This window comes from Rutilus rutilus (genome assembly GCF_951802725.1).
Source record: "Rutilus rutilus genome assembly, chromosome: 9".
Classification (NCBI taxonomy): Eukaryota; Metazoa; Chordata; class Actinopteri; order Cypriniformes; family Leuciscidae; genus Rutilus; species Rutilus rutilus.
In genome coordinates, this window is record NC_140223.1 from 11,020,911 (window position 1) to 11,034,219 (window position 13,309).

A 13,309-nucleotide genomic window follows, 5' to 3' on the forward strand; every position below is an offset into this window, starting at 1 on the left:
AACCTCAATTTTATGAAGTGACTTTGTTTGAGCCAAAAAAACATAATTTATTACTTCATTTACAAAAATGCTATCTCCAGTGCGCATTCACGAGAGCCCCACGACGCATACGATTACACGTGGATTACTTGTGATGTCTTACTACCTTTCTGGGGCTTGAAAGTGGTAGTTGCAAAGCTGTCAATGGAGTTTCATCAAGAAAAGATCTTCATTTGTGTTCCAAAGATGAACGAAAGTCTTGTGGGTTTTGAATGACATGTGATAATAAACACAGCAATGAGAAGTGATTTGCCTGAGAATATGTACAACTGAAACACTGATAAAAGCTGCAAGTGACACTGGAATATTTTCAGCTGATGCCTTATATTTCCAGTCTGCATGTGAGAGATGGTCCCGAACTTAACATTAATCAGCTTCAAAGTTCATGTGTCTAACTACTAATGTAATGAAACGCGTTACTTATCTGTGTTGGTTTATTATTAATTATTATTAACTATCTCAGTCTGATGAAATGCGCTTAATGTGCCAATTTACAGGAGATCTGAGACATCACCAAAATGGCAAAAAACGGGAACTTTTGGAGACAAAGATGCTTTTCAGGGACTCGATTAAACATTATGGGCCTGTACGTTCTGACATAGTTTGAACACGAATTAAATAAACCTTGTTTTAATTGCTACTAATATTTAACAGTATCAAAATACTCTATATTTCTAACTGAAAACACATGTTAGTTCACCTAATTTAAATGTAATTGAAGTAATTCAGTATAAATTCAGTATCTTCTCTTTGAATTTTTCAGATCTGGTGCCCCTCCAACAACAATTCACCAATGAATACTGGGAATATTCACATCATCCTACAAGAGAAGGACAAACTCCAGGTGTAGCAGCTGAAATCTGTGTGACTGTTAAAGATTGAGTTTATTAAAGAGGAGATTGAAGACATGAGAGATCCAGAACCATCCAGAATAAAACATGAAGATACTGAGGAACAAACAGGTGGGTGTACATTGTTGAGTCTTCATTATTGACTGGTGAGATACATTAAAACTTATAGTTTTAACAGATTTATGATGCATAAGTTCATCTGTTCATAAGTTCTTACTGTATTAATTGGCACATCAAAGATCATATACTTGATATTACAGAAATCGGATATACCTGATCTCTATTCCCAGACAGCAAGTACATATGGATTCAACGCATATGTGGGCCAGATCTGGGCCGACACTATGTTGCTGTCTGAGTTGCTTTATTCTGCTGTTAAAACAGGTTCACTTGAACTGATTTTAACCTCATAATCTTTTATTTTAGACTAGATGGAAGTGAAACAAAGACATGAGCAAGAACATAAACTGAATGACGTTAATGAGGAACATTGCAACCGCAAAACTCAAACAGAAAAGGCCAAAAATCTGCTCACCTGCAAGTTTTTCTTGTACATCAAGTCTTAGTGATCATCTGCTCTGTCACTCTGGAGAAAAGCCATTGAACGGTAATCGGTACGATAATAAACACCTGAAAGTTCATTCAGACGAGAGGCCTTATGCGTGTTCTTCTTGTGGACAGAGATTTTCACGGATGTGTCATTATAAGCGGCATCAGAAAGTGCATAGCGGTGTGAGAGATCGTGTGTGTTTGGAGTGTGAGAAGAGCTTACTGATGTCCATTTGAAATGCCACCAGAGGATTCATACTGCAGAAAGACCTTTCAAGTGTTCATGCATGTGACAAGAGTTTGTCACAGTCACACGAGCGACTTCATACTGGTACCACTGCCCTCCATGTGAGAAGAGTTTTAGACATTTGCCAAGCCTTCTCACGCATATGAAAAAATGTAAGAAGTCGTCACAGTGAGCAACATTCACTTTCATGCCAAATACATTCAGATTGTGCGAGATAAATTAAATATTGGGGTGATTCTCAATACTCAAATTGATGCTTCTGACTTCTTTTCTCAGAATTGTGAGATATAAACTTGCAATTGAGAGTTATAAAGTCCATTTCTGAGGAAAAAAAATGCTTTTTCACAGAAATTGTAACTTTATATCAAGCAATTCGGAGAAAAAAAAGTCCGAATTGTGAGATAAAAAAGTTGCAATTACCTTTTTTTATTTTTTATTCAGTGGTGGAAACAAGCTTCCATAGAAATGCCACACAATTTGTGGAGGTGTTTTTTTTTATGCTATAAATTTGAGAACAGAATCACTTCAAATCTTTTACACTGTGCTGAACGCTTGAGACAAATGTGACAAAAACAAACCGTCATTTGTCAGTGTGAAACGATGCCCTCAATTTTAGGGAGTTTATTTGTGTCTTTTTGTGAAAACTGTCTCAATAAACATTTCTCTGCAACCTAAAAGCTGTCCATAGGCTCTGTATAAGGACAGAAATAAAATTACTCTTTCATTGACAACATCTCTGTAGTTTTTGTCTGAATATTCGAATATTTGTCTGAAACATGCTGCGATTTATATAATGAAATTACCTTAAAGCAAGCAAAATGAGCCCTGCTCTAAATAAGGTTTATATCAACGTGATTCGTGTGATACACCACAAGACGGCGCTATTGTATGATAAATCTTTTGTGTGTGCGCGTTCGCAGCCGTTTGAGGTTCGACGTTGATACTTTTTATTAATGTGTTTTAATTCTAGTACAGCAAACATTTGACAGCCATGTGAAAGAGTAAAAATGAGACGACTCATTTCTTAAAACCATTTTATTGACCCTGACCCATGTACAGAAAGTGCAGCAGCGACCACAAAAGAGTCGGTAAGATATACAAACTACCCATCCATTCGCACTTTATAACGAGTGAACAGTCATTTACAAAACCATTCGCACACAAAACACACAACCAATGTTACACAGAGTAGGCTAGTAGTAGTAGTAAGACAACATTTAAAGGGCGCACGCATGGATTTATAAAAATGCACGAGACTTACGACAAAAAAAACCTTTTCACCGTCAGTTATTAGAGCTAAAATCCATGGGTGTTTATGAAAGGATGGTCATTTCACATCAAATGAGATGAACAGCGCAGAGAAAGTCTTGTTCTGTGACTTCACTGTCTCGTGCTTTCTGTTATTGTCCTCCAGCGATAGAGACAGGGAGCGTAAAGGGATCAGACGGGATGCAGGACTTTTATTAGTTTGTCATCTCACACCAAAACAGTTTCACTAAGGATCAGAGCCGAGTCTTTTCGAGTGTTTGCTTGTAAACTCGCTTCGATTGCAGGCCACTGCAATGCTACAGGTAAAGCGTTGTGTTTTCAGCAGTGTAATGATGCTTTCCCCCATTGAATCCTGGTTTGATGATGTATGAAAGATGTGGTAGCTTCCTCTTCATCACTGTCTGATTCGGTGCTAGATACACCACATTCGTCTTCCTCATCTTCTTCCTCCTCGGTTACTTCTGCTGACTGAAGCTCCTGAATGCTCTAGGATTAACCGATTATCTGGTTACTCTCGTTCATAGTTATTCAAATGAAATATTTTGCATTGGTTTACAAAAATGAGAAAAGAACAAAGGATCTGAAAGGAATAGTTTAAATTGTGTCTTCATTTGCTCATGTCTTTTTGGAAACCATGTGACTTTTTTTCTTCCATGGAGCGCAAAATGAGATATTTATAGCTACTGTAAATGTTCAAGCTGCTCTTTTCCAAACAATGAACTTGAATGGTGACTACGGCTGTCGAGCTGGACTTTTAGTACATAACAAATCAATGTCAGTCTGTTCCACACATAAAGTTGTCATCCAACTTAAAAAGACACGGGCTGCATCCGAAATAGCATACTTCCCTACTATATAGTAGGCGAAAAACAGTATCTGACAAAAGTAGTATGTAAGAATTCAGGAAGAAAGTATTTGGATGACCTACTACTTCCGGTGAGATTCTGAAGTGTGCACATGATGAACACTTTACTATCCCATGAGGCCACGGGAGAGGATTTGTAAATGTGTGACAACTGACGCCGGAGCGTCAGATTTCGGACGCAGCCATGGAATAGTGTATGCTTCTTATGGACTAATTTCATAGTGTTTTAGTGGTTTTTTTTTTTTTTTTTTTCACTTTTTAATTGTCCCCATCCACTTTTTAATTGTAAGAGAAAAGTAATACGAACATGCTTCAAAATGTGGTTATCGAACACTTAAACATTATTCTTTCTCAGTTGTTAGTTTGTTTTAATTAAAATATTGATTTGGTTGATTTTCTAACCATTACAACAATTCTACTTTGTCACTATGTTTTATTTTATTTATTTTTTTTACAGGATTTTGTGTTGATGACGAGCCAAGGAAATTAATTGCAGTTGTGAACATTCAGGAAGAAAGTAAGTCAGATGGGTTTGGAACAACAAACACAAAATGATTTTGTGAATTTTGTGAAAATTAACACAAACATTTATTTAGACATGTTCCTCATCTTTAAAAAGCACAAATCGAGGCTACGACGAGGCACCTACAATGGAAATAAATGGGGCCAATTTTTGAAGATTTATGTGAAGCTTATAATTTAAAAAATACACATTTAAATGATATTACACATTTTTTTACTGTTAGCTATTATGTTAGGGTTTATAGACTTCTGTTGTCAAGGCAATGTTGTAAAATAGGAAATTACATTACACATAAAAGGTTAGTAAGCAACTTTTATCTTTTTATAAATCATGTCAACACACTTTTAATGTCATATGGCTATTGAAACTCTTCAGTGTTTTAATGTTTAAAATTGGCCATATTCACTTCCTTTGAAATTGCCTCACTGTAACCCAGATTTTGTTTTTCTATGATATTTCTATAACCATAATTTTTCCATTTTGTGTTGGTCTTGAAATTACACTGTGGGACAAACAATCATCGTCCTGGATCACAATCCATTTCTAAACCATTTACCAAACCGGTTTGTTACAATCCAGGACCAACAGAGATACTGAATGAGAAAAATGTCCAACTTCATGGCAAAATAGTGGTCATCAGTTTGGATACTTTCGATGATCTTGCACATAACTTTAAGATAACTTAGAAACTACAGTGTTCAGAGCAGTTGTTCAGCTGTGTTACTTTGCTGTACACCCCTGTCAGCTGTAAAAACAAGTTTTCTTTTTCATGGAGACTTGTGCATGCTGTGACAGTTTGACAGGCGTCAACATTTTGGCAGCTTCTTTACATTATTATGTCTTATGTTGGTTGTAGACGGTTTGTCTTACCTCCAGTGGGTTGACAGTAATGGAGAGAGAGGAGCTGTCAAAGTCCACTTGTTTCTCTGGCAGTGTGTGTGTGTGTATGTTGTCTTTGTTTAGTGGTTGGTTGAGGCGGTAAACACCCAGCAGCACCACCAGCAGGGCGGCGATACACACCACACAGACTGCGGTAGTAACGGCAGGCACAACTGGAAAGACAATAAGCGCATTTGAATCTTAGAGCCTATAGACTTTAGCGTAGATGTCATCATTAATTTAACGCCAAGTTGTGAGGGATGAACGTAAAATCTGTTTTATACGATTAGCCATGCATTGCAGAGATAGTTCTTCTATCAATTCTACTTAATGAGTTTGGTTCCTTAGACCCTGTTTACACCTGGTATTAAGATGCGTTTTGGTCGGTCACAAGTAGACGATGGAGACACATTCCCGTTTACACCTGGTGTTTTAATCCGTCTCTTTTGTCCACTTTTAACCACTTCTGTCCTGATGTCTTCGAGGGAGGGTCAATGGGCGGGGAGATGTTTGGGCTTTTTCAGATCTTTTGATGAAATGGACAAAATGAGCTCGCGCAATTTACATATGAACTCGACTGGAGGCAACTTTAGTTTCTGCTCTGATAGCCACAAGATCACGCCGTACGTTGTGAGTGTGTCTTAGAAATCAGGAATGTTGAGAGAACATTGTGTTTGGTATGTTTTTTATCTTCAGACCAAACTTGGGTCCTAAATCGACAAAGTTTAAATCCCGTCTGGCTAGCGCACGTCCCATAATGTTTAAGCATTAGGTCAGTAGGCGGAGAGTTTACACTACGAAACCAATCCGGTCGAATGTTTTTTTTAACTACCTCTAGAAGTGGTAGAAAGTTTTAGACCCCGTTTACACCTGTATTTAGTGCCGTCCACTTGTGATCCGATCGACCAAAACCCATCTTAAAGGGATATTTCACAGTTGAAAAGATGAATGTGTATTTAAATTGAGTCATTTATGTAGTAGAAATGTGAAATTATTTTAGAAGTTGGTGTCTTCTAGACTGAGAAAAGCCAGAAAATGTATTTTTGGCTCATGTGGATGAAAGACAACTCCCAGAATGCACTTGCTTCACTGCCCTACGAGGCCACTCCCAAGCCACGCCTACCGGTTACAGAGGGCAGTGTCAGAAGAAATGATACAGCTAGGCTACTAGTCGACTCGAAACTGAGAAGACACCGTTTTATCGTGAGATCCCCCTATGGGCGGGTTGAAAACATGCGGAACGAGCTCCTCCTACTGGCTGTAGTCTCTCGCCTCTGGACAAAAAAGCCTCCGATGACGCGAAATGACGATTTTTGCGTCATCAGAGTTTTTTTTCCAGACACACAATACAGAAATCTCTCGTCTCAGGGGGACATGAGGGAGGGAAGCACGGTCATTCGAAAATACTACCGGGTTTCTACTGATACAAAGCTTAATGCTAATCGGTGAAGTATCCCTTTAACACCAGGTGTAAACATGGCCTTTTTGATTCCATTAACAATTCTTTTTATTCTAATATTTACCTTATTATATCAATATGAACCCAATTAAAGACACTCACCAAAACTGTAGTAGTTGTTAGATTCAATGACTGTAGGATGAATAATTTGCATGTATTTGGGCGGGGCCATATCATGATTGACATGTTCCACAGCTTCCTCACTGTGAAGGATGTTGACCTCGGAGAAAGAGTGATAGAGAGCAACTTTAGCTCATAGTTTAGAGCTGTGGTTTAGTGCGGATGCAAAAACATTCTCTGTTTGATTCTCACCTGTAATGTATACTGATCACTGGTGTAACGTCCATTGAGCTCAGAACAGGTGAGTCTGAAGGTGCGGACGGAATCGACAGCCTGGCGGCTCTGATAACGCACCTGTCGAATCACCTCTGTGTAGTGAGAAATAGAGTCTACACCTAAAACAGATGTAGAGGAAGGAAAATGTAAGGACTTTGTATTGAGAAAGACAATAGTATGTTGTAGAATTTGTGTCTTTACCATATATGGACATGCCGGTGCTAGAGTTGGCGTATTCCAGGTGTTTGCCCAATAAGACACTGTGTTGCAGTTCAAGACTCTCTAGCCCCGCCTTTAACTCCTCCCCCAAGACCATGATGTCACAATAGTCCAGATTATGTGTGATTTCCTTCAATACAATTGACCTGTGATCTGCACACATACAAAGATGAAACACAAGGGTTAGGTTTATGAATAATAATGAAAAGAAATCGATCTTTCTCTGCTTTAATTCCCATAGTTTTCAAAAATAAGATATATAGTGCATGAGCCGTCTGGAATACATATATGATGCATTTTTTGTTACATTTTTTATTTTTGGCTTGAACTATTGTATTTTTGTATTTTTTTAATGAACCTATCCTAAATTGTGTAGCATTTAAAGGTAGGGTAGGTAATCCTGTTCAGAAACACTTTTTTTAATACTGGGTGAAATGGTCCTTCCATCCTGAGAGTAGTCAATACATTATGTGTTTAGAAAAAGGAATGAAAAAAATCAGACCTCTGTAGCAGCTGCAGGACAGTAAAAACTCTGACCAATCACTGCCATTCGGTGCGAATGTAAAGAACCAATCAGATGCCTTCATGTCTCGTGCCCGCCCCGAGCCCCACTGCGCGCGCTGCCCTGCGTGCACTCATCACATGTCACCGTTCCCGGAAATATTCAGCTCAAAGCACCTGCATATGCAGTCAGCGAAGGCAAACAAGGCAAAAACTACTTCCTCGGACCCTGCCCGCACTCTTGAACGACCTCCTCTGCTTCGCCCTCAACCCCGGACCTGTCCTCGAACCGACGATGCGGTACTTGTCTCCGGACTCGGAGTGTACGTTAGTCTTCATTAGAGTCAACAATGTTTTCATCATGGAAACTCTTACATGCAAAACACCGTATATGTTATGAATCTTACACGAAATTCACCTTCATCACAGTGTAACTGATGGTAATGGAAAAACGTGTATCAATGCAACCTGTTTTTAGTTTTGCCTTATAAATATAGCTCGTTACCGAATTAAACTTTACCATTATCGATATGCTAGCTTGATAGTGAGTACTAAAAGAAATCTTATTTGTTTATATTCATAGTGATAAAGTTAGGTATTTTATTACATGTGATTCTGACATGATGTCACTGTATGTACTGCACTCCTTCCTCTCCACTCGTCTCAGGTAATAAATGCGTCTTCCAGCTGAGCCTGAGCGTTTGGCGTCGCGCGTTCATGTGTTTTGGGGGCGTGGCTTTGGAAGGAGCTCAGAAGGGAGGGGGTGGAGTGAATGGAAATAATGAGCTGTGTTTATTGCAGATTAAAAGGTCTACAGTCACTCGATTTTTATATTTTCTTTTTCAGAGTACTTACATTTTAATTATGTATTGGTATATAAAGACAGTTTAAACAAATTTGGAATGTTTTTTTTTTAGAAAAATGATTACCTACCCTACCTTTAATATCTCACTTAGGCTTCTGTATGCAAATTACCTCTATTATGATTGGCTAACCATCATCTACCAGTGTAGTTCAGGCACAGTGCTGAATACTGAATAGGTGTTGATATGTAAATGTTGCAAGTCATATGTTAATATGTACATTTGTATTTTGAACCTTGTACACCGTTCAAAAGTTTGGGGTCAGTACGTTTTTGGAAGAAGTCTCTTATGTCACCAAGGCTGCATTTATTTGATCAAAAATACAGTAAAACAGCAATATTATTACTGTTTTCTATTTTAATGTTTTAATGAAATATAATTTATTCCTGTGATGCTGAATTTTCAGTCTTCAGAGTCACATGATCCTTCAGAATCTGCTGAATTGATCCTCAAGAAATCAATATTGAAATCAGTTGTCCTGCTTCATATTTTTGAGGAAACTGTGATACATTTTTCAGGATTCAACATTTATTTGAAGCATAAATATTTTGCCACAATACAAATGTCTGTTTATGCATTCTTGCAGAATAAAAGTATTAATTTCATTTAAAAAATCTTACTGACACCACATTTTTTAACAGTAGTGTATGTCTACATAGTGCTTAAAACTTTATTAGGAAAGAGCAAGGAAAATTTATGTATAAACACATAAGCCCTAAGGATAATGAAGGAAGCAGTGTTTCAGATTTAGAAAAGCATCCTCATGAAAGACTCATGTCTTGTGTTCAGAGTGTGGAGGGAGCAGTGAGCATCTGTCTTTTATGATTTATTAACATGTTTTTTTGCATTTACTGTTGTTCTGTTGTTTGCCACCAGAACAGCATGACACCTGTGCCGTATGTCAGTGAATAACGTGCTCTGCGCTGCATTTGGGGCATTGTTTGTGGGTTGTTTTTTTGTTGCAGAAATAGTTCACCCAAAAAGGAACAATCTGTCATCATTTGCTCAACCTCATGTCATTGACTTTCTTTCTTTTGAGCAAGACATAAGGTAAGATTTAGCAGAATGCTTGGCTGCCGCTCTTTGTCATATCCGGTCAAGCTCCTAAAATGATGATAAAGCACCATACATTTTTGTGAGCTATATTTGAAGTCTTCTCTCACGCTATTTGCTGAAAATGTTGCCCTATCAAATCTCATTCTGGTATATGAAATATGGTGGGTTTTAATAAGCAGAACAATATGTAAATATGAGGTTTGTAACAACATGAGGGTGAGTAAATGATGACAGAATTTTAATTATATACTGTTAAGAGGAGAAAGGTGATTCTAGAAACAATTTTCTCTGTACCTGTGTTTGTAGGTCCGTCACTTTTTGTAACTGTGCTGATGATATGCAAATCTCTGAACAGGGATAGGCCTAGGGCAAGGTCGGAGGCGGGGATGGTCATGTGCTCCGCCCCAGTGATTGTGATTCGTGGTTCACTGGGCTGCATTACCATGACAGCTGCCTCAATATCAGGGACAGAAATACACACGTCCTCTCCGAAACACCTGCAGAGATCACAAACACAACCTTGCATTTCAATTTTGTGCGTTATTTTAGATACACACTCTATATTTGTAGATTAATGCAACAGCCACATTGCCAGTGACTTTATTAGAAACTGCAACATATTGCATGAGTTCAATTACAAAAGTTACAGTCTGACCCTCGCTGCTTTATCTGACATCTGACACACAGTCGGCATATCTGATGAGCCAGAACATTCGGACCAGTCACAGGTGATACAAATATATTTGATAGTCTCCTAACAAGGCCACATGTTGAGGTCTGGGTAGATTAGATGGTGAGCAAACAATCAGTTCTCGTGATCAACATGTTTAATGCAGGAGAAATGAGCAGGAATAAAGATTGTTATGGCAAGGCGATTGGGTCTGAGTATCTCTGAAACAAGGATTGTGAGTTGCTCCCGGTCAGCAGTGGTGAGGATTTATCAACAGTGTCCGAGGAAGGACAAACAACAAACCAGTGACAGCGTGTTGAACGCCCAAGGCTCATCGATGCACGAGGGCAATGAAGATAATCCTGTCTGGTCTGAGCCGACAGAAGGTCTGCTGTGGCACAAGTCATACAAATTTTTAATGATGTTTATGGGATGAATGTGTCACAACACACTTTACAGCGTGTGGAGCTGCAGATCAATCAAAGTGCCTATGAAGACCCCTGTCCACCGCCGAAAGAGCCTAAAATGGGCACGAGAGCGTCAGATCTGTAACTTGGAGCAGTGGAAGAAGGTTGCTTGGTCCAATGAGTCCCGTTTTCTTTTACATCACTTGGACAACCGTGTACGTGTGCGCCGTTTACTTGGGGAAGTGATGGCACCAGGATCACTGTGGGACGACGACAAGCCGGTTGAGTGAGCGTGATGCTCTAGTGTTTTGCTGGGAAAAACCTGGGTCCGGCCATTCATGTGGATGTAAGTTTGACAAGTGCCACCTACTAAACATTGACTACGTTTACATGGACAGCAGTAATCTAATTATTGACCTTAATCTGAATAAGACAATATTCTGATGAAGGTGTTTACATGAGTTGCTTTAAGAATATTCCTTTCATGTTCCCATTTTACATGTTATAGACCATAAATCGATTAATGGCACACGTCATTGCGTCACCATGGCACGCATTTTGATGTTCTCTCCGTATCAACAGTTTGTCTTTGTTATAGTACCATATATACAGTTTTGGGTGTTTCATTTTACGAAAGCTTCAAGTGCAGTTAATTATTTTGTCATGCTATACGTGCAAATAGAGGAGGGCTACAAATTCTGCAAAAATTTACAAATTCTGAAGCCATACTCTCTTATTTGCCTTCAAACGGTTGACCACAGCTGCCATGTCATGTGTGTGTGTGTTCTGTCGCAAAATGCGTCGAAAACTCCCACACAACGTTAATAGTGTGATTATGGTGTGTACATGTCTATAATGCACTTTAATAATGTGATTTGTTGACTTTAGCCAGATTAAGGTCCCTGTCCCTAAATCCCTGTTTACATGGTAGTTTCATAATCAGAGTATTAAGTATTAAGAGTCTTATCGGAATATTGTTGTCCATGTAAACGCACTGATTGTTGCAGACCAGGTACACCCCTTCATGACAATGGTGTTCCCTGGTGGAAGTGGACTCTTTCAGCAGGATAATGCACCCTGCCCCACTTCACACATTGATCAGGAATGGTTTGAGGAACATGATGAAGACTTCAAGGTGTTGCCCTGTCCTCCAAATTCCCCAAATCTCAATCCAGCTGAGCATCTGTGAGATGTGCTGGACTAACTAGTTGGCGGCTCCACCTCGAAACCTACAGGACTTGAAGGATTTGCTGCTGAAGTCTTGGTGCCAGAGACCACAGGACACCTTCAGGGCTCTTGTAGAGTCAATGCCTCTGCGGGTCGGTGGTGTTTTGGCAGGACCAACAGCATATTAGGCGGGTTGTCATAATGTTTTGGCTGTATATTGCAAAATATCTTTTCATGACAAGTAAGAAATATTTCCTGCAAACACCCATTCAGAGGTGAAGACATCTCCACTTCAATATAAATAATAAGACGCATTAGACAGTGATTTGCAGAGTGCAAACAAATGACTTGGAGCTGTTCCCAACTCATTACAGAGACTGCAGTAGCTGATAACTTAAAACAAAGAGGGAAAACTACGCCTGGAGTGAATTAATAACACTTCAGCTTTCTTGAATCTCGCAGTAATTGGACTTAATAAGCTTAAAAGCAAAACACAAACGGTGTGTACTAGAATTAATTTACAACTCTAGTGATTTCAGCGCTGAACGACAGGAAGGACGTTCCACCCTCTCTAATTAAAGATGTTGTTTTTAATCCTGACACAAACAAACTCACATTCATCAAGACAGGAAATGAATGGAGGAAACCATCTGTGACTAAAGGTTTAGATACACTGAGGCTTGAAAAGATTAATCCACATTTCATTGTGAAACAGCGGTTTGCTGAAAGATACAGTAGGTTTATACTATAATGTGATTTTACTTATTCTTTTAGAATATGTGACTAATGGGTGATAACTAAACAAACTAGCTATATTGATGCGTGCTATATGACATCTTTAGCCCTATTCTTATGTTAATTATTTCTCAGGGTGATGTGTGTTGAACATTTGCATGGATTTTCCGTGATGAAATTTCATGCATTCAAATGTCTGCCTCAGATCTGTGTAATCTAATGAGCATATTCCATCATGGCATTGAGAAAAGCCAAGTGAGAACTGTTTTTATTGTTCGATATTGAATATTTAATTGAGCATGCTGATTTACTTCTATTTTTTACATTTAGATTGCCTTTGCCTTTGTTTGCCTTCATCTATTGTTCACCTAAAATTAAGCTTTCTTAATAATAATTGAATGGCCTTTTTTTACAATAAATGTCATCTTTTGTAAGTCTCAAAATAAATATCTTTTTTTAATATTGTAAATTATAATGTTGTGTTGTGTTGCATGTAGTGCTGGGCAATTAATCAAATTTTATTTCATTTTATTTTTTGTATTTTTTTTGTTGTTGCTTTCAATGATTATGAACACAAGATAAAATCTTTTATAAGAATCGAATCGAATAAGTTAGATTAAGCATTTTGTTCAGCGCTGTGAAAGTGCAATGCAACAGAGTTGATCTTTATTTTA

The 13,309-nt window shown here is 38.4% G+C and overlaps 1 protein-coding gene across 2 annotated transcripts in view; it reads right to left on the bottom strand.

The window, feature by feature from the left end:
- Nucleotides 1–2,704: 2,704 nt before the first annotated feature.
- The window catches only part of clstn2b (calsyntenin 2b), a 65,931-nt gene continuing 55,326 nt past the window's right edge, over nt 2,705–13,309 (bottom strand). Inside the window, exons 12-17 of one of the 2 annotated variants that reach the window (XM_084419878.1) lie at nt 9,951–10,153; nt 7,219–7,389; nt 6,994–7,136; nt 6,784–6,901; nt 5,214–5,395; nt 2,705–3,441 (exon numbers count right to left, since the gene is read on the bottom strand). In XM_084419878.1, coding sequence (XP_084276004.1) covers nt 3,274–3,441; nt 5,214–5,395; nt 6,784–6,901; nt 6,994–7,136; nt 7,219–7,389; nt 9,951–10,153 — 985 coding nt within the window. In that variant the 3' untranslated portion in view covers nt 2,705–3,273. Of the gene's footprint in view, nt 3,442–5,213; nt 5,396–6,783; nt 6,902–6,993; nt 7,137–7,218; nt 7,390–9,950; nt 10,154–13,309 lie in introns of those variants that run through there. The other variant, XM_084419879.1, reaches the window with a different exon arrangement.